Genomic DNA, 22,750 nt, shown 5'->3' with positions numbered 1-22,750 from the left:
GATTAACTGAATTACAAGATACTAGCAAAAAAGGTTAATAACTTTCAAAGATCTTCAGGGAAATAAAATGAAGGTAGTTTTCTAATGCTGAAATCTGCTTTAGATGAAATCCTGTCTAAAGAAAGGAAAACAGGTTCAAAAACTCCTTTTGTTTAATTATTAAGCCACAAAGAAGCAAAATGAAGGGGCACCTGGGTGGCTCAGTCAGTTGGGTGTCCAGCTTCGGCTCAGGTCATGATCTCACAGCTTGTGAGTTTGAGCCCCCGCATTGGGCTCTGTGCTGACAGCCCAGAGCCTGGAGCCTGCTTCAGATTCTGTGTCTCCCTCTCTCTCTCTCTCTGCCCCTCCCCCGCTCACACTCTGTCTCTCTCTCCTTCAAAAATAAATTAACATTCAAAAAAAAAAAAGCAAAATGAAAATGATAGTAATCCTTGTAATCCTGACATCTGATTTTTAAAAAAAATTTTTAACGTTTCTTTATTATTGAGAGACAGAGACAGAGCATGAGCATGGGAGGGGCCAAGAGAGGGGGAGACACAGAATCCAAAGCAGGTTCCAGGCTCTGAGCTGTGAGCACAGAGCCCGATGTGGGGCTTGAACCCACAAACAGTGCGATCATGACCTGAGCCGAAGTCCAGCGCTTAACGACTGAGTCACCCAGGCACCCTTCCTGACATCTGATTTAAAAGTACAAAAGATTATCTAAGTCTGGCTCAGTAATTTCCATTTTAGGTGGAATTATGTAAGAAGGTAAGTGTTTTCAGGCAAAACTAGCATCAAAACCTACCAGATGTCTGCTTTTCTGCCATAGCCTTCTCCACTAATTACTTCAGGGCTCATCCAGTATGGTGTGCCTGTGACAGACTTCATCCCTGTCCCCGAAAGACAAATGGTTTGAAGGCGTTTGCTGGCCCCAAAATCTCCCAGTTTGACGTTGCCTGTTGAATCTCGCAGAATATTTGCACCTAAAAATACAAAAACATCCTCAATTCATTATTTTTATTGGCTGTTTAAAAATTTTTTTCATTTTTTTTTTTAATGTTTATTTATTTTTGAGACAATGCGAGAGACAGAGTGCAAGCAGCAGAGGGGCAGACAGAGGGAGACACAGAATCCGAAACAGGCTCCAGGCCCTGAGCTGTCAGCCCAGAGCTGGACGCGGGGCTCAAACTCACAAACCGTGAGATCATAACCCGAGCCGAAGTCAGACACTTACCGACTGAGCCACTTCGGCGTCCCTAAAATTTTTAAAAAAACAATGGTAATTACTTAGTAGACTCTTCAGTCTGTCTCCAAAATTAGGCTGCTTTTCGTCTTCCTAGCAGTACCTGGCATGATGCCAGTCACACAGCCAGGGCTCATTAAGGACTTACTGCACAAACACTGAATTTTTAGAGTCAGCTCTGTACACTTCAGGAACTAAAAAGCTTCGCCCACTGAAAAGGACTGGAGTGTGTGGGAGGCAAGGATGACAAAGAAAAAGGGGGAAAGAGTTAAGAATGTGAAGCTCAGAGAAGGATGCAGAAAGCAACAGCAGGCTTTTGGCCCCAGTTTCTCTGAAACAAAGCGAGAAGCCCATGCTACAGCTTCTTTCCCTGAGGAGCTAGCTCCTCCTCAAGGACTTCCTGGGGGACCATCATAATCAACAATTTCTAGCACTTTCCCCACTACTATAATTTAATGTTAGTTGTCTCACATTTTACAGTTTTTCTTAGTACTTACTGGGTTTTGTTTTATACTAATTTTATTTCTCAATTTCTATAAGTTAGCTTTGAGCTGTTTTAAAATTTCACTTTTACAATAAACTTCTAATTGTATTTACTATAAATTGCTCTTGCTCGTGGGGCATGAGATAGTGTTTGCTGAGTTCCACACTGAAAGTTACTCTTCCCCCGTTTCCATACCGCACTCTTTGGAAGAAGCTCACTATGCACAATCCCCAGTTAAGGTGCTCAAGGCTGACCAGCTACATAAATTATTTGTAATTATTCTGCAAGGGACATTTGTCTCCTCTCTCCTATTTATTCATTCAACCCTTCATTTATATAAATACACATATTTTCTTTTGTGTATAAATACACATATTTATTTTATACTCTGAGTTATACTCAAATATGGCATCATGTTTTTGCTCAAGTTGTTCCAGCTTTGACCATTGGGAGCTCTTTGTATTGGCTCCTGTGTCCCCTGGCCATACCCTGAATCACTGTGTTCTTGTTTGTTTTGGGTTTTGTGGGTATTTAAAAGCATTTTCTTACTTTCTGGCACTAAAAGGTGCTCCCGGCTCAACTTGTGTATTTCCTGCACCAGTCCTAGAATCAGTCATTCCTCCAAGGAGCCCTGGTTCCTTTTAGTGGAGAATGGTATCAGAAATCAAGGTCTAGGTGCTATGTTAATTTATTCTTATTCTTTATTCTTCCCTTTATCATTTTAAAATTCAATCTTTCTTCGGGGATTGTAGATCTGGTTTCTGTCTTATATAAATTATTTCTATTCTCATTTTTAGCTTCTTCAATACACATGTTCTTTTTTTTGTTGTTAATTTTTTTTTTTTAATATTCATGAAAGAGAGACAAAGCATGAGCAGAGAAGGGGCAGAGAGAGAGGGAGATACAGAATCTGAAGAAGGCTCTAGGATCTGAGCTGTCAGCACAGGGTCTGATGCGGGGCTCAAACTAACAAACTGTGAGATCATGACCTGAGCTGAAGTCAGACACTTAACCGACTGAGCCACCCAGGCACCCCCATAACATGTTCGTAAATAAGCAATTTATTATATTAACATATCTGTTCTAATCTTTAAGCTTTACTTCAATTTTCATTTTTTAAGTCTTCCATTACCTTAACTATATTGTATTAAAAAAAAACCTCCTTATTTGTCCTTTTATCCTTTTTTTTTAATGGCCTCTAAGAAGGAGAGTGAACAGTAGAGAAAATATGCATTATAGAAGAGAGAGAATGTAAACTGTGCATTTCCCACCATGGACTTCTGTACTTGTCTTTCTGTTCTCCCAGCAAACTCCCCAGCTAGTCAGCAATGACTCCCCAGAGCCTCTCTCCAGAGGAGGGTCCAGGATCCATTCTCTATATGCCATGAGACTAAGCGTGTTATAAGGACACCAGTGATCCTCAAAAACAGCACACTGCCTATTTAACATCTCCCACCACTCAAAACTTGCAGAGATATTCTGTCAAAAAAGCCACTCCCTATAAAATGCTTAGCCAGAGGAAGGACAACAAACCAGCCAGCTTTTACTGTCAATGAGATGGGAAGAACAATCCCAGGCAGGTCACAGACTGGGGGAGCCATGGACACAGACTGGGAAAGCCATGGAGTAATCACCAATGACGAACCAATGTCCATTCTTATGAACGCTGAGGAGAAACTGTGTAGCCAAGCTACCAAAATAACTTTGCAACTTTTTAAAGCTAATTTTAAGTACATTAGAAGTAGGCTTTTAAGGAGACTTTTCAAACACACAAAAGCATACACAAGAATATAGTACCCACAATCTTTCCCCACCAGTATGTATACTGCTAGCTACTCCCCCTCATATTATCTGAAGCAAATTCAACACACCAGGATCAACAAATAGTTTAGTACCTATCTTTAAAATATAAACTCTCATCACACCTAAGAGGATGGACAGTAACTCTTTAATATTATTAAATATATGCTATTTTTAACATTAAAAAAAATCAGAATCCAAATAAGGTCCATACATTGAGACTCACTGATCTATCTTTTAAGTCTTTCCTAATCTAAAGTTCCCTCCAATCCCTTTTTTTCCTTTGTAATTTATGAACAATCTGAACTGTTTGCCTATAGCTTCCTTATGGTCCAGATCTTGCTGTCTCCATCCCAAGGAGTCATTCTACATATGCATCTGTGCTATATGTGTTCTATAATTCGTAGCTGAATCTAGAGGCTTGATCAGATTCAGGTTCAGTTTTGCTTTTTTTTTTTTTTGCAGAACCACTTACATGGATGATGATGTATTATTCTACAAATAGGAAGTACATAATGCTGGACTGGCTTTGTTTTAGTGATGTCAGCAACTGTTCATATTTAGTGCTTACATCTATTAATTCCTTAGTGGTTGCAAAATGATACTATTATTCTTTTCTCATTTGTTAGCCAACACACTTCTATAAAGATGTTTCCTTTCATCCACTATTTGGTCCTCTGTAGTATAGTTTGTAACAGAAAAGCAGAATAAAGGAACCCGATTATAAAATAATGAGCTGGTTCCTAGCAACAATGATCAATTCGTTTTTATCCTAAGTTTCATTATGAACTCATGGATTTAAACTTTAAGAGCAACCAACTATCTTTCCTTTTCCCTCATCATTTAAAAATTGCACAATTAAAAAAAATAAAAGTAAAAATAAAAACTGCACATTATAAAAACTTGGGAAATACAGAAAGTAAAACGTATGAAAAGAAAACAACTATCACTCATCCTGCCATTTTGAAATAATCACTGTTAATTATATGGAAATTGTTCTCCTGGGTTGTACTTTAATCTTGCAAACTTGAGATCACATTGCATATCCAGTTTTATATCTTGCTTTTCTCTTATCAACCTATTTGCCCTGTAATGCTTTTAAATCTGCTTGCTTCCAGCCTCCTCATTTACCGGAATGGCAAGGTTAGAAGAGGACCCACTGAGGGGTAGCTGCCCTCAGGTCCTCTAGCTTTCCTCATTATGAAAACTAAAGAGAAACTGGCTTGAATAGAAGTGATTCCTAATAGAATAATTTGCAATCAAAGAATCTCCCTACGTGGTTCTTGAAGCTATCAGGTTTTGTACTTGACAACTGAGGTGAAAGACTATTTCTTTTTAGATCAGTAGGCAGGTACTCATCCTCCCAGACACACTAGCAAGCTCCACTCCATACCAGCGATCTGGCTTGGGCATTCTGAAGCAGATTCTACTCTGTCACCAGAAACGTGTTAGGAATGTTCCCTTTGGCCTGAATATGGCCATATTTATGATGTAACATATACCAGAAAGAAACTAAATACCCAATAGCTCAAAAAAGTCCCCAGAAAAACCAATAAAAATGTGTTTTTATTATTCACAGTTGACCTTTGAACTACACAAGGGTTAGGGGCACCCCTTGCCCCGGCACAGTTGAACATCCACGTAAAACTTTTGATTCCTCCAAAATTTAACTACTAACAGCCTACTGTTGACTGGAAACCTTACTGATAACATGAAGAGTTAACACATATTCTGCATATTAAATGTATTATATACTGTATTCTTCCAATAAAGTAAACTACAGAAAAGAAAATGTTAAGAAAATCATAAGTAAAATACATTCACAGTACCACAGTTTATAAAAAGAAATTCATGAATAGGTGGACCCACACAGTTCAAACCTGTGTTGTTCAAGGATCAACTGCACATGTGTGTGTGCTTGTTACTGACCGATTAAATAAAGTGATCTTTAAATGTGGGCCACAACCCAGTGTTTACAGAATCAGACCTCTGGATACGCTATGCAGTACAAAGTTGTAGGCACTCTCATAATTTGAAACATCTCTGCCAACTGCTTTTGTCTCACATCATTCACTTCCTTTACGTACCTGCTCCCTGAAAACAGTTGGGTTTCTGAGTTTTAAAAAGAGAGTTTAACTGAGTTACAGATTATCAAAGCTCATCTTGGGCTCTCTTCTTCCCTCTTCTTACGCTCTCCCTAGATAGTGACACCTACCCCCATGGCTTTAAATATGATCTCAACATAAAGCATATCACCATCACAGCTAATTTGAGTGTTTCCTAAATATATGTCTTAAGCATATTATATAAAGTAACTCATTTATAATTCTTACAAAATTCCTATGAGTTGGACACTATTATTATCCTCCTTAAAAATGAGGAACTAAGGCACAGAGAGATTATATGTCTTGACCAAGGTCACAATGATGCCCAAATTTGCACCAGGCCATCTGGTGTCAGAGCCCCTACTCTCAACTGCTATACTCTAATGCCTATGTTCTATATATGTATGTTCCCCTGTATGAAAGGTCTCATTTTTATGATCATTTGAACTTTATTGATTCTGGAACCATGACAGATGAGCTACCCACTTGTGAAGACCTGAACATCGGTCAGAATATCGACAGAGTCAGCAAAAAAGCAGAATTGCTTTCCTAAGATATTTTAAAGGTAGATGTATTAATTTAAATGTTAAATTTCTTAAATCATATCACCTGTTTCATTTAGATTCACAAAAAAAATAACTGTATGCTTAAAAAATACTTCATCACTTACCTTTGATATCTCTATGAACAATCATATTACTGTGCAAATAGTGTACGCCCTCCAGAATCTGACGGGTGTATTTCCTAGTCACATTCTCAGTAAGAGCTCCATATGCTTTTAGTTGGTCCTTAATTGAACCCTAAAAGGGAAAAAAAACAAAAAACAAAAAAACTATGGTATGGTTTGAAATGAAAACCACTATTAAATATTTTTAAAAGGATCTTTAGTTCCTGACTAGGAGGCTTTAGTTGGAGAGTACATTAAGGACATTATATGCCATCTAATTAACATAAATTCTACTACATATCCTGACTCAAACCCTGGAAGAGTATGGTCACAGCTGAAAGAAGCCTTTTAAAAGTATTTTTTGACTGATGCCCTTGTTTCCATGACTATGTTGGTTCTAACGATCTCCTGTTCTTGCAATTGTGTTTTTTAGAATCTTCCTTTTTTGGGAGAGCAGGGTGCCTGGCTAACTCAGTTGGTTAAGCTTCTGACTCTTGATTTCAGCTCAGGTCATGATCTCACAGTCTGCTGGATTGAGCCCTGCACTGGGCTCTACACTCACTGTGCAGAACCTCTTGGGATTCTCTCTCTCCCTCTCTCTCTGTTCCTCCCCCAATCATGCTCTAAATTAAAAACAATAAATAAATAAATAAATTAATTAATTAATAAATAATAAAATCTTGCACTCTTTGCCCTGAATATACTTTTGTTTTTCTCACTTGCTCTTTTCTATATGCTCTACTTGAATCTTATTTGTTTGATATCTGCTAATTTACTTCTCAGGAGAAAGAATGGGCAAGTTTTTCCTTTGTATACATACTCAACATTCTAGTTCAAAATATGTGAAAATATACTAAAGAAGAATTTCAAATTTTCTTATATGCTTTTTAAAGCAAGATGAGGTGCCATTTCTGAGAATGCTGAATCACTGAGGTGAGACACTGGCACTTGAATTCTGAAAAAGCTTCCCTACTGATTGATTCCAATGTGCAAATTTGATGACTAATCACCACTTTAAAAGATAGGAATAAAATGTTTCTTGAAGGATAAAATCTATTCTATATCCAAATGTTTCTGCCTTTCCTTGAGTTTTGGCCAATGGTATACTTTGCCATAGGAAAATAGATTCTTAGACTTTACAGGTTTAACCATTTGCTTGTTTCCACTATTCATCAACAACATCTGGGGGGACCGCAAGATGCAATTCTGCTGACCCAAATTTGCAAACACATTTGTGGAAAGCCTTAGGCAGCCAAGTACCTACACCTACAAGTCAACGTGGCTTTTTGTTCAGTCCACTTATTGTGTCTCTATTTGTAGTAATACCCAAAATAACATAGCTAGAACTGAGCTGTCCAAATAATAAGCCCCCAAATTACTTGTAGGCTGCAAACAAGTGATGGACTTAAGGCTCTTCTGGGCCTTGGGCAGCTGGGCCAGTAGCCTATAGCTGCTAACAGCTCCATCACTGTAGTCTATTTACTCCTGTGTACCAAAAACACAGTTATCTTCTTCGATGTGAACAAGTGGAATTAGTTGCAAAGTACTGTGAGATAAAAACTGTGTGTGTGTGTGTGTGTGTGTGTGTGTGCGCGTGCATGCACGTGTGTGTAACAGAGAAATCAACTGCTAGCTGCTAGTCCAGATACTGAGAATAAAGTTATGGTTCTATTCCAAAAGCAGTTCTAGATCAACTAAGAAACAGAAGGCTACATTTGGGAAAACTGAAAAATGGGATGACAATCTTGGCAAAGTGTGAATCGAGGACACAAAGAGATCATCATGGCAAATTTAATGAGAGAATTATATAGCATCTTTCACAAACTTGGAGATTCAGTTAATAAAATCATATATGTCCAGACCATTATATGCCATGGGCTTGGCATATGTGTAATTCATTTAAGACTGCTGATGAACTATGATTAATTTGGTAACATGATTTCACTGACAACCTATACTTCGAAGAGATAGCTGCCCTTACAAAACCAAGTGAAGTTAATGAGAAGCAGAATCTAACACCTCTTCCTGAATGGTCCTGGTTTAGTCTTAAGATTGCTAAACATATAAGGATCACCTGTCTCCACTTGCGATGTAAATCAGTCCCAGCCAATTAAATGGTTAATTTAAAGTTTATCTATTCTGAGAGAGTGCTCACAAACACACGTGTGGGGGGGGGCAGAGAATCTGCACTGTCGTGCAGAGCCGGACTTGGAGCTCAAGCTCAGGAACCATAAGATCATGACCTAAGCCAAAATGAAGAGTCGGACGCTCAGCCAGCTGAGCCACCCAAGAGCCCGAACCATTTAATCTTATCTTCAACAATCAGGACCTCTATTCATGCTTATTCAGAATTTTCTATTTCCAATTTAAATACTTATTATACAAACAGCAATCAAAATGTGAATAAAAGAGAAAAATCTATCACAATTGCAACATGACACATTTTCATTTTTTAAGTTTCTCCTATCCTTGTCCAAATACAGGTACTCTTAAAACACCATCATCATTATTAAAAATTATTTTATATTCTTTTTCTCTTACTGTAAGTACTTCCTCTAACTTTGCAACATAGCCTTCACAATTTTAACATATTCTCTTGACAGCACCATCGTAATTTAATTCTACCGTGGGCACTCATTTTCCATCACAGACAATACTAAAATAAATATACACAACTTTTTCCTTCTTTTGGATTACTTCTGTAGAATGAATTTCTGTGAAATTACCAGTCCAAAAGTCTTCAAAGTCTTGAAGATTTCTATGGCATTTAAATACATCCCACCAATTTGTTTTCCAAAGGAATTAAAAAAAAAAACCCAACTAATTTATACTATCAACAGAATCTTTGAAAATACAAAGTAGCAATGATGAGTAACAACAGTGTCTCTATAAACAATTATTCATGATGATAAGAAAGTAAAGTTTACTGCTGCTCTTGTGAAACAGGATGATTAAAACCATTACTATTAGATACTGGTCAACAGTTTTACTGATCCATAAGCTCAAACTGTAAATTTGTACATTAAACATATACATTTCTAATAAACAATCCACTTAGAGACCCATAAATCAAATGTTTTTCCTAATATACATTACCTGTTAAAGTACATGAAAGCATGTGTTTAAAAAAACTTTTTAAATGTTTATTCGTTTTTGAGAGAGACAGAGACAGAACACAAGCAGGGGAGGGGCAAAGAGAGAGGGAGATACAGAATCCCAAGCAGGTTCCAGGCTCTGAGCTGTCAGCCCAGAGCCCAACACGGGGCTCAAACCCATGAACTCTGAGATCATTACCTGAGCCAAAGTCAGACACTCAACTAACTGAGCCACCCAGGCGCCCTGAATGCCATGTATTTTTAAAAGAGTAAATGTACCACCATCTTGAAAAACATTAATATTAAAATGTGCCCTACAACCCTACAAATATTAAAAATTACATACTAGGAATAACAGTTTGTAAGTCACATTTTGCAATTTCTATTGAAACTACTGACTCAGGCAATGATTACCAATCCATGTTAAAAACATTAGGTAGATGACTGAAAAGGAACTGGATGTTATTTTTATTTTTATTTTTTAGTTTATTTATTTTGAGAGAGCACATGAGCACGAGTGGGGGAGGGACAGAGAAAGGGAGAGAGAGAGAGAATCCCCAAGCAGGCTCTGCACAGGCACTGAGGAGCCCCACATGAGACTTGCGCTCACCAATTGTGAGATCATGACCTGAGCTGAAACCAAGAGTTGGACAGTCAACTGACTGAACCACCCAGGCACCCCAGGAACTGGATATTCTTATGCGCCATTGCTAATAGCTCACGTTACTTTCTGGTCTTCAGGAATAAACAAAATCTTACACCAGAGAAATCTGGATGTCAATCATCCTAATCTAACACTCAATCTTAGCATCATTAATAGAGGAACAACCAGAAATTGTAGGTCTCCTAATGGGATGCAACATGAAATGCACAGTATCATCTATGATGCATTCTAATAAAAAATGCCACATCTTAAACCTAATTTAGATACTAAATCTAACTTACAGGAAATAAGAAGATAAAGGAACAAATTAAACACCACTATGCGGATACAATTAGAGAAATCTAGGAGGTGAGACTGTCAACAGAGCACCTAGTCTCTTTGTCAAACCTATGTCATGTAAAAATGTTCTAGATTAAAAAAGAAGTAAGGGGCATAACAGTTCAATGTAATGTGCAGTCCTGGGCTGGATCCTGGTTTGTATAAACCAGCTATTATGGTTATTTTAAGATCATTTAGGGAAATCTGAGTGTGGACTGCTATGGTACCTGTAAACCTATTTTAGTATACCTCAGTACTGTCTAAAAAAATGAGTTAATAAATGAAAACAAAATAAAATTACATTACCCAGCAATAATTTAAAACTTTCAAAATTTTCTAAAGTAGTTTAACATATTATAATCAAAGTTTTAGTTTTTCTTTCCTCATTGAAGACGTGAAAGAGAATATGTTTATTTTCATAAGACGTACTAACTTACCCCTGGCATATATTCCATAAATATGGAAAGGGTTTTTTCCTGGGGATCTCTCAAACAGCCATAATACTGAACAATTCGTTCATGCAGCAAGTTTTTCAACAACTGAATTTCACACTCAAGTGCATTTACTTCCTGAAAGACAAAACTCACTTTTAAGTCTTTACAGCATTGCTAGTGAAAGCAAAACATTCGAACTTCATGGACCATCAAGGTGATTTCATTCTGAAATTTTTACTTCCCAAGGAATAAACATTTTATTTTATTTTATCTATTTATTTTATCTAAACAGTAATAGACCTTGAAGGTATACTAAAGCAATACTAAATCCGATCAGGAATATAACTGAGTACTAAAGAGAAAAAAAAGTCACAGTACAAAGTAGTTAAATTACTGATTTGTTTCACAAATAATTTGTATTAAGGGAAAACAAAATATTCTATTGCGTTACATTTATTTAGTAAAAATGCTTCTTATAAATGTGACAAAGTAGCTTGCAGTGATTCTTACCTTGCTGGTCTCAGGGCTATCAGGGTCAAACTGAACTTGCTTAACAGCCAATTCTCTTCCTGTATCGACATCATAACAGAGGTAGACCCTGCCAAATGCTCCCTGGCCAAGAAGTTTGCCCAATCTCCAGTTGGTTGGAGCACGAGGTGCTAAAAAAGAATATTTTCTTAAAATGGAATACCCAGATGGCACACAAATGGTTAAGGACTAAATGAGTAAACTGCATTAGTGACATCCTTAATTGAGTATGTGTGGATATAAGGGAAAATCATTATCATCCAAATTCATAATGATCATCTTTGAAAATTTTTCTCCTCAATTTTCTAAGATTCTAAACCCAAACAAGGTTCATATATCCCCATGCCTTATGTTTTCCAAACAGATTATTTTTCCCTCAATTAAAAATATAATAGTATCTTTCACTCAATCTAAGGTACTGTGGACTGTCAGATGCACCATTCCTAAGCTTTATTGCAGCAATATTTGTAATTAGTCTTCCACCTGCTTACGATGTAGAAAGCTGGACAGAGTATCACTCTCATTCTAACAAGAGAAAATCCTGAGAGCAGCAAGCAGCTGGAGCAGGAGCAAGGGTGGGAATACTACAGAAGATTAAAGATAAGAAGGACAGCAGACCTTCCTTCAATAAGTATACAAGTCAGAAGACAATGGAAAAAAATAGCTTTAAAGTGCTAAAAGGAAAAAAACTGCCCAGCATTCTGTATCAAAAAAAAAAAAAAAAAAAAAAAAAAATATATATATATATATATATATATCAGAAGTAAAGGAGAAAAAAGACCTTTTTCAAACAAACTCTGAAAGAATTCATTGCCAGCAGACTTACATTACAAGAATGGTTTAAAGCAATTCTTCAGGCAGAAGGAATGTGATACCCAACAGAATCCGGAATCTATATAACCTATAGTCTACAAAATCCTGGATTTACAGAAATAAAGTGATGGATATATCAAAGATATTCTTCTCTTATTTCTCTTATTTTTTATCAATTCAAAAACAATAGCTGTCTAAAGGACAAATAGCAACAATGTAGGTCACAGATGTAAAAGTAAAATATGACAACACTAGAACAAAAGGGATGAATGTGAAATATTCAAATGCTGCTGCAATAAATACCTTTGAGCACAAATCTTGGTATGCACTGCTTATGTGATAAAGTCCAAATATTCCACAATCTGGCCTTAGTTACCATTCTAGTCCTTTTCCTACTGTTTCAAGTAAGATACCCTTCACTTTAGCCAAAAATGAACTATTCCCCATTCTCAGAGCATGCCATGACCTCCTACACATATCACCTTCCGAGCTAGTGAATTCCTACTCACATTCAAGATCTAGATTAAATACTATACAATAATCATTTCTCCACACAACATTCTCCCCGTTAGACTACATTTTAGAGGTCATATTTGGAATCTCAGTTGGGTACTCAACAAGGATATGTGGAATGAACGAATAAATGACAGACTGGTAACAATCTTACTAACTAAAGAGAAGGAAAGAATCAGCTGAAGTAATTAGCAGTAACACTGTACTTACACCTTATATTCCAACCACTTTTAGAAATACCCTTTTTACCTTTTTTTGAGAAGTTGGGTCTCACCCTGAGGACTCGTTTGGTATTTATTCCTTTTAATACTGTAAAGTTCTGCAAAGGTTCTGCTAAACATTCACTGTGCCAATTTCTTTTACTTACAACGGCTGGGTGGGCTGATGTCCATTACAGTCAAAGTAGGATTGTCTATGTCACTTCCCCTTCTTCTTACTCGACTATCATCATATTCTGGGGTAAAGATACTGCTTCCACTACTAGTGCTTAAAGAGTGATCAGTAGGACTGAAACTCACAGGAGACCGGAAGCTGGTCCCCTGGGTCCTTCTAGCTCTTGGAAAAGTTTTACGACCTATAAAATCAAAACAGGATTACCTTACAACTTTTATTCATATGCTGTAATTCAAAGTATTTAAAATTTGTAACATGAGGAATAGAAGTCTAAGAAACTAAAATAGCAATGATTATTTGATTACATTTTTAACTTTTGTTTTTAATGTTTATTTTTGGGGGAGAGAGAGAGAGAGAGAGCGCGCGCACAAGCAGGGGAGGGGCAGAGAGAGAGGGAGACACAGAATCCAAAGCAGACTCCAGGCTCTGAAGGGTCTAAGCAGTCAGCACAGAGCCCAATGCGGAGCTCGAACCCATGAACTGGGAGATCATGACCTCAGCTGAAGTCAGATGCTTAACTGACTGAGCCACCCAGGTGCCCCTTGTTTACATGTTTGAAACTTAAGAGTAGTATTTTTTTTTTTTTAAGTTCAAGGAAATAGCCTTTTGAACAATGAATCATTAAGTAAAAAATGAAAATCAAGAGAAAAGGGGGGAAAGAAGCAGAAATGAGAAAAGTGGGGCAAAAACAGGATCTGAATACAAATTCAATGTCTTTTGTAAAAACACACCCCCCCCCCCACATTCATAAAATCACTGCACTCTCTCATTTCTGGATAAAAAGAAAAAAAACGTACTTTATTCTCATTTCCAATTATAAGAACAAAAGTTAGAAAATTTAGTAGTATTTTTTTTTCTTTGAAAAGGACAATGCAAGTATGAATTCCATCATCGAGGAATAATTTTCTAGTTAATATCCATTTTTTCTAAGTTTATTTATTTTGACATAGTATGTGTGCATGTATGAGTGGGGGAGGGGCAGAGAGAGGGAGAGACAATCCCAAGCAGGCTCTGTGCTGTCAGCATGCAACCTGACACAGGGCTTGATCCCACAAACCATGAGATCATGACCTGAGCTGAAACTAAGAGAGTCAGACGCTTAACCAACTGAGCCACCCAGGCACCCCCAATATCATTTTTTAATTACAGTTTTTCTTTTCAGGGAAAGGTAAGTACTATGTGGTAAGCTGGCATAAACCTGTTATCGTTTTAGTTACCTAATTTCTTTCAAAAATTGGGTTTTTTTTTGTTGATGGGGGGGTGGGAGGGAGGGGAGGGTGGGTGATGGGTATTGAGGAGGGCACCTTTTGGGATGAGCACTGGGTGTTGTATGGAAACCAATTTGACAATAAATTTCATATATTGGGGGAAAAAAAACAAAAATTGGGTTTTTTTAATGTTTATTTTGAGAGAGACAGAGAAAGAGAGACAGAGAGACAGAATGGGGGAGGGGCAGAGACAGAGGGAGACACAGAATCCAAAGCAGGCTCCAGTCTCTAGGCTCTGAGCTGTCAGCACAGAGCCTGAGGCGGGGCTCAAACTCATGAACCATGAGATTGTGACCTGAGCCAGTCAGCCGCTCAACTGAGTCACCCAGGTACCCTTCAAAAATGGTTTTAAGCAGAAAAACTAAGTGATTCAGGAAAAAAATTATCTCTAATAGTTTAAATATGAGATTTTAAAAATGTGATTTTGATTTTGATTATTTTTGAGATTTTTAACAAGCTGTTCTTGTAGTCTAGTTACAGAAGCTTACCATCATTATAGTCTTGATGGTGATATGAAACATGATACCTTCTTGGGTATGTGCCTCCTTTTCCAAATTTCTCAAAGATAGGGTTGTCATAGTCTATTGAGACATAAGAAAGTTATGTGTTATAAAAAAGTCAAATATCTCTAATAATAAAAAACACATTTACACATTTTTATTCATTTAAAAAAAAAACAAAACTCCCCTCTCCCTCCCAGCCAAAGCATTGTTTAATGACACAAATATTTAAACATTTAGAATACGGAGAGTCTAACCTGAAAATTCCTGATGATTATCTGGGTAGCTCTGTGCCCTAGGCATTCGTGATTTTGGATAGCTCTCTCTAAAAACAGAAAATGTCATGTTAAATGAAGAGTAAGTATGTAAATAAGACATTTAAAATATCTTTATGCAATATCAGTATCTGTAAGTATGTGTGGAAATTATACATATATATGAGGTGTATATATATATATATAAATATATGAATAAAGGAGCTCACTCTGAAATGTCAACATAACTGAAAAAGAGAGACTTCTTTTTAAACACTTACTTGGTGCAGGGAGGCAAAAGCCTAGCTTTAAAAATTAATCGATAGGGGAGCCTGGGTGGCTCAGTCAGTTGAGCAACCAACTTCGGCTCAGGTCATGATCTCATGGTTTGTGAGTTAGAGCCCCGCATCAGGCTCTGTGCTGACAGCTCAGAGCCTGGAGCCTGCTTCTGATTCTGTGTCTCTCTCTCTCTCTCTCTGCCCCTCCCCCATTCATGCTCTGTCTCTGTCTCAGAAATAAATAAACATAAAATAATTTTTAAAATATATTAACCTATAGGGTATGGCAGTAAAAATGTTAAGTTTTGGAATTACAGATGTTGGCAAACACCTGTGTTTTAATCGTAGCTCTACCATTTAATCAGCAATTGCAATCTTGGCAAATCACCTTTCTGAGATTTTCCACATCTATAAAAATGAGATAATAATTTCCAACTCATCAATGGTGTGTACATATATTGCTTAGGACAGTGTCTTTCAAATATTAAATGCTCAATATATAGCTTCCACATTACTATTTTCCTGAATTTCTTAAATGTTTCAGATATCTATCTTGAGGTAGACATGGGCACAAAGGTTTTATCTATACAGGTAAAAGAAAATTAAATGTGTATTTCCATACAGTATTCATTATTATTTTCAGAATTTGCTTCTAAAAAGAAATCCCAGAGGAGATCAAATAGGTAAAGTACAGACTGTGTGCTACAGGATGACTTTGCCTGCTACATGTGAACACTGTCTTATTGAGACCAGAAGAGAAGGAGCACTTGTAACTAAAAATCCACAGTTGCAACTTCACCCAGCTTATATTTCTGAACAGCCATTTCACACAAAACAAATGTACACTACTTAAATTTTAAATGACAGCCAACATTCTGGGCCACAATTACCAAAAAAGTAAGTTATCTATAACCTGGTGCCAGAATGAACATAATCCTAAACAGGTGAAAACAACTCAAGAAACCTCCAAAACCAAAGGTATTAATGAGAAATTTGATAGAAGTTTCACCAACATAGTTTTATAAGTAAATGTACATTCTAAGTTTGCATTTAGTTTCAAACACAGTTTTGGCAAGCAGAAATACTGATAATATTATAACCAGGTATCATTTTACCCAATAAAGATACTGAGCCCCATGAAGTTAAGGGATTTGTTCAAACTAAAAAAATTCATTTGGCCTAAGTATGGACGAGTATCAATTACATTCCTCTGACATGCTATATATATGCATATGTACCCACATACATTAAAAAATAAAAACTACAATCCATATTACCCATCCAGAGGACTATCAAGTGATGGACAACTTCCAGAGCCAGAATTTTCAGGGCTGCTTAAAGACAATGGGTCCAGCATCTAGAAAAATAAAAAGTTCCTCCATGATTCAATGTGTACAACCAGAAGTTACTGGGTTTTTAAACAGCTTTATTGAGATACAATTCATGTAACATAAAATTCACCTATTTAAAGTGTACAATTTAATGGTTTTCAGTATACTGAGAGTTGTGCAACCCTCACCACTGTCGCAGAACACTTTCAGTACCCACAAGAAGACCCCATATCCAACAGCAGTCACCTCTCCCCAGAGTTACTAATTTTTTAATATTTTAAATGTAGTGGTCCCTTGTAGGTAGGCTACAACTTCAAAATATCCTAAGGGAAAAATATTTTCTCTATAAGATTACTAGCTAAATAAGTAAAAGCTAAAAGATTTCACATAATTTTGCTTACTGAACACTGACTAAAGCCCCACTCAAATTGAGAATAATGACATTGTGGCTGCTACATTATTAAAACATTTACAATGTTTTAAAAAGTTGACAAACCTCAGCTTCACAAAGTTAAATATCTTTAGTTTCACTATATCTTTCTTCTTTTTAAATTTTTTTTATGTTTGTTTATTTTTGAGAGAGACAGAGCATGAGCAGGCGAGGAACAGAGAGAGAGGGAGACACAGAATCTGAAACAGGCTCTATCCAGGCTCTGAGCTGTCAGCACAGAGCCTGACACGGGGCTTGAACTCATGAACTGTGAGATTGTGACCTGAGCTGGAAGTCAGACACTTAACTAACTGAGCCACCCAGGCACCCTTCACTATATCTTTCAAATGTTAATTAAAAATCTGAATGTCAATCCCAGGATTACAAACAAATGCATTCATTTATTTATGGATGGACAAAATAAGAAAACCAGCTTTATTCCAGCTTTGTTTATACATGAATGCACACAGGCACATGTAAGTTAGTGGGCATTATCCTATATTCTTTTACTATTTTGTTCACTTAAGGAAGACATGGGAGAAGAGGTCTCTCCCTCCCTTTCTCTCTCTCCCTCTCTCTCTCTCTCTCTCTCTCTCACACACACACACACACACACAAACACAGGATACCTGCCAAACCACACAAATCCTGACAACATCCCTTTAAGTGAAATGAAAAACCACATCCAACTTTTGCTTACTTGGTCCATGCTCTCTGGAATGAATTCTCCTTCACTGTTGATACTGGTGAATGACCCATTCCGGGCAACCTGGTGTAATTCATCTGGAATGTATCCTGGGGGAGGGGAGCTTCTATCTCTACTAGTGGGACCTCAAAGGAAAAAAAGTTACATGATTTTATAAATATCAACTGGGAACTAATTTTTGTTTCAATTAAATATAAATACAGGATTTCAGTAACTACTGAAATCCAGTTTTTAAAACTTACAAGAACATTCATTTCTATAAATCTTCAAATGTTTTATACCTGTCTAAACTCCCACCCTATTATAATTATTAACCTCACTGTAATATTCATTTATTCTTATTAGATGGTATGTTCTTCTAACTGCTGACAACTGTGTTATGGGGCTGATAATAAAGATTTTTAGATGCCATTGCTTCTGAACTTCCAAGGGTCATTTGTACCTAGATATATGTTACCCTTTAACATAACTTATGGAAGGCATCATAATGTCGTGGAAAGAATGTGGACTTTATACCTCAGTTTAAAATCTCAGTTCTAGTTATTTACCAACTGTATTGTCTTTGGTAAAATTATCCAACCCCCACAAACCTGGTTCCTCACCTGTCAACAGAAGACTAAATCCCTCCTCTCTTAGGGAACAGACTGGTGGTTGCCATAGGGGAGGTGGGCAGAGGGATGGGTGAAATAGGTGAAGAGGGTCAAGAGTACACTTATCTTCATGAGCACTAAGAAACACAGAGAACTGCTGAATCATTCTATCATACACCTGAAACTAACCTAACACTGTATGTTAATTATACTTGAATTTTAAAAATAGGTTAAAGAACTGAATAAAGCCAGCACTTAAGATAAACAAAGAAAAAAAAAAGACAAAATCCCTCCTCTGCAAGGGTGTTGTAATGATAAAATTATTCACACTGAGTATGTGCTAGGCACATCTGGTTCCATAATGTTCTTTCCATTCCCTCTCCTTAATCTTTAAAAACCTAAAGTGAGATTACTTTCTAAGTCACTTAAGCCATATTAGAGTATTTTCAAATTAGAATCCTGAATTTTATTCTCAGGTACTTTAAAATTAGGTTTTATCACAAGCCATATTCCTGGCATTTAAATTTCTTCATAATTCAGAAAAGCAGAAAATCTAATATAGTTCACCTAGTTAATCACATCATTTCTTATGAGACAATAATCCATTTTATTTTTACCTGGTTTTATAGAAATAATGCTATGTTTATTAACACAGCTCTCTTTTCCTCCAAATATTCTGAAATTAAACTATTAAAAAAAAAGATATGGGGAGGTCATGTGGGCATTTAAGTTTTGGTGAGATTGAAAGCAAAAGGCTTTGCCTTATAAAAAGGGGTCACTGTAAGTATATGCTAGCATTTGTGAGTGAGGAGATAGGGAGAAAAAGAACAAAGTGATTACCAAAAGATTTGAACAGAACAGATAACTCTCTGCTTGACTCTAAAATAATCAGTAACTGAACTTTGAGCCAAGGGTTATTTAGGCTTTGTAATAGGTACAATGACATTATCCCTAATATTTTTACTCCTTCCATATACTCTTGTTTATAAAAGATCAATATACTCATTACTAAAAGGAGACAGGGAAGAAAAAAATGCTATGAAAGTCTCTTCATCTCCTTACTAGATAATTCCTTTTTCTTTTTATTTATTTATTTTTATTAAAGTCTAGTTGACACACAATGTTGTAACAGTTTCAGGTGTACAACATAATGATCTGACAGTTCTCATGCTCACCACTCTAAGTATAGTCAGTATCTGTCACCATATATTATTACAATATTATTGACTCCATACTGGGCTTTTCATCTCCATGACTTATCTATTTTATAACTGCAAGTTTGTGCCCCTTAATCCCCTTCACCTATTTGGCCACCCTCCCAATCCCCTGACAATCACCAGTTTGTTCTCTGTATTTAAGAGTCTGATTTTTTGTTTATTCATTTGCTCTGCTTTTCAGATTCTACATATAAATGAAATCATATGGTATCTTTCTCTAAGTTATTTTACTTAACATAACACCCTCTAGGTCCACTGTGTTCTCACAAATGGCGTGATCTCATTCTTTTTGGTGGCTGAGTAATACAGCACTCTATATATACATATCCACATCTTCTTTATCCTTCATCTATCCATGGACACTTAGGTTACATCCATATCTTGGCTTTGTAAATACTAGTATAATAAACATAGGGATGCATATATTGTTTTGAATTAGCTTTTCTTCAAATTTCTTTGAATTTCATTTTACCAGCAGACACATGAAAAGATGCTCAACATCACTCATGATCAGGGAAATGAAAATCAAACCATGATGACATACTACCTTATACCTGTCAGAATGGCTAAATCAACAACCTAAGAAACAAGAGGTATTGATGAGGATGTGGAGAAAAAGGAACCCTCATCAACTGTCAGTGGAAATGTAAATTGATACCTTGGAAACAGTATGGAGGTCCAGCAAAAAAATTAAAAACAGAACTACCATATGACCCAGTAATTCCACTACTGGGTATTTATACCCAAAGAAAACCCTTTTTTCTTAACTTTTATTGGTAATGGGTATGCCAACGCACTCTTGGTTGAGACCTCCACACTAGAATATACTCATCCCAAAGGTAGTTTTTCCTCTAGCTATCTTTTATGAAAATAATTAAAGAGAATAATTATCAATAAATAAGGAAAAAAGATGGTGGTCATATCTATCAAAGCTATTCTAGGTTTAAAGAGGTACCAATAAAAACCAACAATTTTCTCCATTATAATTTCCAGCTTCTTCTTATGCTAGCACTGAACTCAAATAAGAATATTTACTAGTAGGACAAGATTGAGGTACTCAGTAGAGTTTTAATTCAAAATGAACTTAAAATGTCAATTTAAGTAGAGCATTCAGCTTGTTCTAATGCAACTACAGTGACTGGCAATTTTTACTTTAAAATGATACATACTGTAATGTGATAAGAAAAGGGAATGAAGAAAGAAATGTAGGTTTAATAACAGTCATGTTTTCTAGTTTGAAAAGCAAAATGTTCTTTAAAAGTGTTTTCTCAACCTATTGCCACAAGAATCCCATGATTTAAAGATGAGAAGAACATTATTGGTCTCAAGTTAATTAGAGAGATGGAATCTGAATTCAGGTGTTCCTAATGTTCCTTCACCCAAATTCTAAACCATATAAAAATATATCTGAATAAAGATAAACAATTTCTATTTTGCTTGTATATCATCGCTGCTGCTCACATTTCCAGCATTTCTGAAACCAAAAGTAGGACTTAAGTAAGACAGATACTTAGAAGGAAGTAGTTAAGTAGCTTCTTCCTGGGGGGCCAAAACAAAAGATCACTAACGGATATATGGGGGTTGGCCCATATGCCAATTTAATCTCTTCTTGTGTTATTAACAATCCTTTTCTGTTACCAGTCTTGGAGTCCCAACCATATCTCTCATTTTGTCCCACCCTCCTGCTTCCTCCCTCTCCATTCATCTGTTTCACTTCCTCCTCTACTTTTCCCTTTCAAGTCCATACCTCACATACGTTTTCATGTTGTCACATTCACTGCCCTGTTAAAATATATTTATACCAGTGGTTTTTGAGCAATGTAATGCTTTTATCATATAAAAATGCAGATTATTATTAATGTTTTATGCTAACTGAAGAAGATCCACAGAACTGGGGAGTTCAGAGCACCTCTGCCTCACCCTTGTCTCCCTAATAGGCCTCCTTCAAACAGCACACGGGATCCATTCTGCTTTGTACCACAAGCTTAATTTTAATAGTCTATTATTAATGATGAATAATGAATACTAAAAAAAAACAATCTGGAAACTCTTAGCAATGCATTTGATAGTACTGCAATAACTAAAACTTAGAGAAAGGCTTATGAACTTAGTCCATCCATTAATTTTAATATATTGGAATTACTTCTTTTAATTTCTTCTCTCTGGTTATTTTTATAATTAAAATAACTAGAGGTTTTATTTAAATTTGTTAAATATTAAAATATCCTAAGTATATAAGAAAAAATATTTAAGCTTGAGATTGTTAATCTTACAACACTTGATGTAACTTTTGAAGGGACATAAGAAACTAGAACACAGGTACCTGGGAAAAATTACAGAGTACAGGGACAGGCTGCTATTTATCAGGGTTATGTTTAGGTGCTGGCCTACATTAAAGGATGAAGAAGAAACTGAGAAATTGTCCATTTTATGGTTCGAACACTATCATTCTTACCTATTATAGAAAGCCGTTTTTTCCTCTCTGCTCCAAATACTGTGTTATCCAAATCTTCTAGTGATGGCAATGGTTCTAAATTAGCAGCCTATAAGGAAAGGGGATGATTAATACTATTCTTCCCCTTTTGGGGCTTTAAACAGAATCCTTCCCCCCACCAAATACAACCTAGATATTCTACACTGTTTGTAGGTCTTATCAAATCTATTCTTTGAAACTTTATTTCCAGCATAAATTTTCCCAAGTTCTCAGTATTTCTATTAGTTCCATATGTACAGTATATTATACTTACTTATGATTTTGGCTACATGGTTTTGAGGAGCAAGGATATAAAACTATAGCAATTACATTATGTAAGTTTACATTTCATTATATTGAAAATATATCAATGATTATAGAATGTAACTATGTTTCATATTTCACAGGCACAAATCCTATAATCCTTACTGAAAGATGTCTCAATGCATACCTGTGTACTTCCGTTTATTACAAGTAATATCTTGAGGCTCTTCATATGAATACTACGATCCAGCAGCTCCACAGCTTTGTCCAAGTCATCTTGGGTAGTTAATGGAATTACCAACTGAACAGAAGGGAACATAATGAATCATGCAACCATCTCACCGGGTGAAGTCCTTTCAGGACCATCTTCATTACTACGGAATTATAAATTTCAAAATAC

At 36.3% G+C, this 22,750-nt stretch overlaps 1 protein-coding gene across 1 annotated transcript in view; it reads right to left on the bottom strand.

Annotated features, from left to right (window-relative positions):
* The window catches only part of MAP3K2 (mitogen-activated protein kinase kinase kinase 2), a 96,610-nt gene that overhangs the window by 10,036 nt on the left and 63,824 nt on the right, over window positions 1-22,750 (bottom strand). Inside the window, exons 6-16 of the mRNA XM_015062500.3 lie at window positions 22,538-22,651; window positions 22,069-22,156; window positions 17,801-17,931; window positions 16,617-16,696; window positions 15,065-15,132; window positions 14,796-14,888; window positions 13,014-13,220; window positions 11,303-11,451; window positions 10,796-10,927; window positions 6,285-6,414; window positions 788-965 (exon numbers count right to left, since the gene is read on the bottom strand). Of these exons, the coding sequence (XP_014917986.1) occupies window positions 788-965; window positions 6,285-6,414; window positions 10,796-10,927; window positions 11,303-11,451; window positions 13,014-13,220; window positions 14,796-14,888; window positions 15,065-15,132; window positions 16,617-16,696; window positions 17,801-17,931; window positions 22,069-22,156; window positions 22,538-22,651 (1,370 nt within the window). The remainder of the gene's footprint in view (window positions 1-787; window positions 966-6,284; window positions 6,415-10,795; window positions 10,928-11,302; window positions 11,452-13,013; window positions 13,221-14,795; window positions 14,889-15,064; window positions 15,133-16,616; window positions 16,697-17,800; window positions 17,932-22,068; window positions 22,157-22,537; window positions 22,652-22,750) is intronic.

Source organism: Acinonyx jubatus, chromosome C1, assembly GCF_027475565.1.
Source record: "Acinonyx jubatus isolate Ajub_Pintada_27869175 chromosome C1, VMU_Ajub_asm_v1.0, whole genome shotgun sequence".
Taxonomy (NCBI): domain Eukaryota; kingdom Metazoa; phylum Chordata; class Mammalia; order Carnivora; family Felidae; genus Acinonyx; species Acinonyx jubatus.
Note: the sequence above shows the minus strand (reverse complement) of the source record. Positions and strands in the feature narration are given on the sequence as shown.